Raw genomic sequence first — 2107 nt, forward strand, 5'->3', positions numbered from 1 at the left:
CCAACCAGTATATTCCACTGAGCTCATTTACCATGTACCAAGTTCGCTGACTCCAGCCACAAATTTATATCATAAATTTTAACTCCGGTGATCTCCAAATTCTCCCATCTCTTCTTCCAGAATACCCAAAACGGTCCATGCAGAATCAGGCCCAAAACCCTCGACGACAATCACTTTCTAGTAGGAGAAGGCAGGATCTCGCCAGTATGCGATCACCAAATTCATCCAGAAAAGGACAAGGATCATATTTCTCTTCCGTCTCTGCAAGCTCGCCGCCGCAGGAAAGCTTATCAAGGTTTAGAACTCCTACAATATCCTCATTGCACCTAATAAGCCGGTGAGTTCATGGCAATTCGAAGCCGAAGTCAGGGTTGCTCTAGCCAAGTTAACGCCCAAGGTATCGCTAAACCACCCTCATTTTCTTCAGCAGTTTCGCATGCTCTACTCGTTTTAAAGTTCCCTAGATTGGACGAACTGAGGCATTTAATAAATTTCCAATTTATGAGATAAAACAGGATTTGAAAAAGTTCTAGGATTTATTTTGACATTTTCAAACCTTAGACAGGATTTACGGGGAAAAAAACTACATAAATGATGCTTAGATTCCGCTGCTAGATGGCCCCCAACTCGCAACAAAACAGCCTCAGGTATCCTTTCCTCTTTCCCAAATGGTTTTCTGAAGCAACAGTTTATGCGATTCAGCCACGCCGTTTGGCTGGAGCAGCCGGCATGGAGAAGGAAGAGAAAAGCGAAGATGCCACGGCCGGCGATTCACAGGCTGGCCCCTCCATCGCTCTGAACGTGAAATTCCGCGGGAAAAAGATACCAGTCTCCATTTCTCCTGAATCCACCGTCGGGGATCTAAAGTCCCGCCTCCATCCCCTTACCAACATCCCTCCTCGCGCTCAGAAGCTTATGTTTTTTGGTACGCCGCCTAGGGAGAATATCTCCCTTTTCTGTTACCTTCAATTTTTCTGCATCTGCTGCATTTCTGGTGGAGACGGAGGCCGCCTTTAGCAATAAAGGAGAAATTAAGCAGATGAAACTTTAATTCTCCGGATCTGCTTAATCAATAATTTTCCTGTAATTTAATTTAACTTAATTTAATTTATTAATAGTTAATGCTTATTAATATATTATCAAATCACTATTTAGATGTGATAAATAATTATTTTATAATTGATTTATATAATATAAATTACATATTAAATTGGTTCAATAAATTAATAATTAACTGTTTACTTATTTTTTTGATAAATGTTAAATTATTGCTTTATAAATAACTAGTTTAACAAAATTCTTATTAATGATCAATTAATTTAAGTAAATAATTACTTATTTATGAGCATAATTAAAATAAAATTTAATTTAATTCAATTTAATAATTATATCATTAATATGAAAAAATAAATTTATATTTCAATTAAAATATTTAAATTCAGAGATTAAATGTCATTAATATTGTTAATAATTTAAACTAATGAATAATTATAAATAAATTACTTAATAAACTATTTAATCAAATATGGAAGCAAGTGATTTAGCTTAATCAAATAGCTGATCAGTGATTGAATATTAAAAATCGAAGGATTAATTAATTTGTTAATACTTTAATAGGATGTAAATCAATTAGTTTTTATTTTTAATGAAATAATTAAAGTTTATCCATATTTCTTATTCTAACAAACATAAGGGACTTTTAAATTTTGATAAAAATTGTCAAATAATTTTATAGTATTTAACTGGATTCATTAAATCTATTAGTATGCCAATTTCGAGATTTAATCATTTTTTGATCTACTAAATCCAAATTTATAATATAGTAAATCTTGATAACTTAAATCCCAAAAGTTGCTAAAGTACCTCTTAGTCAATTGTTTGAGAGTTTAGACTTTCCACTAAGAAATATTGGGTTCAATTTCTTGTATATGTAGTGTGCGTGCCATTGTGATTAAATTTTCTCAAAAAATAAAAAAAATAAATAAATAAAAAGTTTATGAAGCCTTTTTTTTATTTTGTTGCCTTTTCAGTTGTTTTTGCATGCAAGATGCTTGGAATTTGGTAAGATACATACATACATATATATATATATATATATATATATATG

At 31.9% G+C, this 2107-nt stretch overlaps 1 protein-coding gene across 2 annotated transcripts in view; it reads left to right on the forward strand.

The window, feature by feature from the left end:
- The first annotated feature begins 556 nt into the window (after positions 1–556).
- Positions 557–2107, forward strand: part of LOC110028316 (LRR repeats and ubiquitin-like domain-containing protein At2g30105) — a 20650-nt gene continuing 19099 nt past the window's right edge. Inside the window, exon 1 of one of the 2 annotated variants that reach the window (XM_020730112.1) lies at positions 557–925. In XM_020730112.1, the coding sequence (XP_020585771.1) occupies positions 616–925 (310 nt within the window). In that variant the 5' untranslated portion in view covers positions 557–615. The remainder of the gene's footprint in view (positions 926–2107) is intronic. The other variant, XM_020730111.1, reaches the window with a different exon arrangement.

The sequence above is a fragment of the Phalaenopsis equestris genome, unplaced genomic scaffold, assembly GCF_001263595.1.
Source record: "Phalaenopsis equestris unplaced genomic scaffold, ASM126359v1 Scaffold000511, whole genome shotgun sequence".
In the NCBI taxonomy this organism is placed as follows: Eukaryota; Viridiplantae; Streptophyta; class Magnoliopsida; order Asparagales; family Orchidaceae; genus Phalaenopsis; species Phalaenopsis equestris.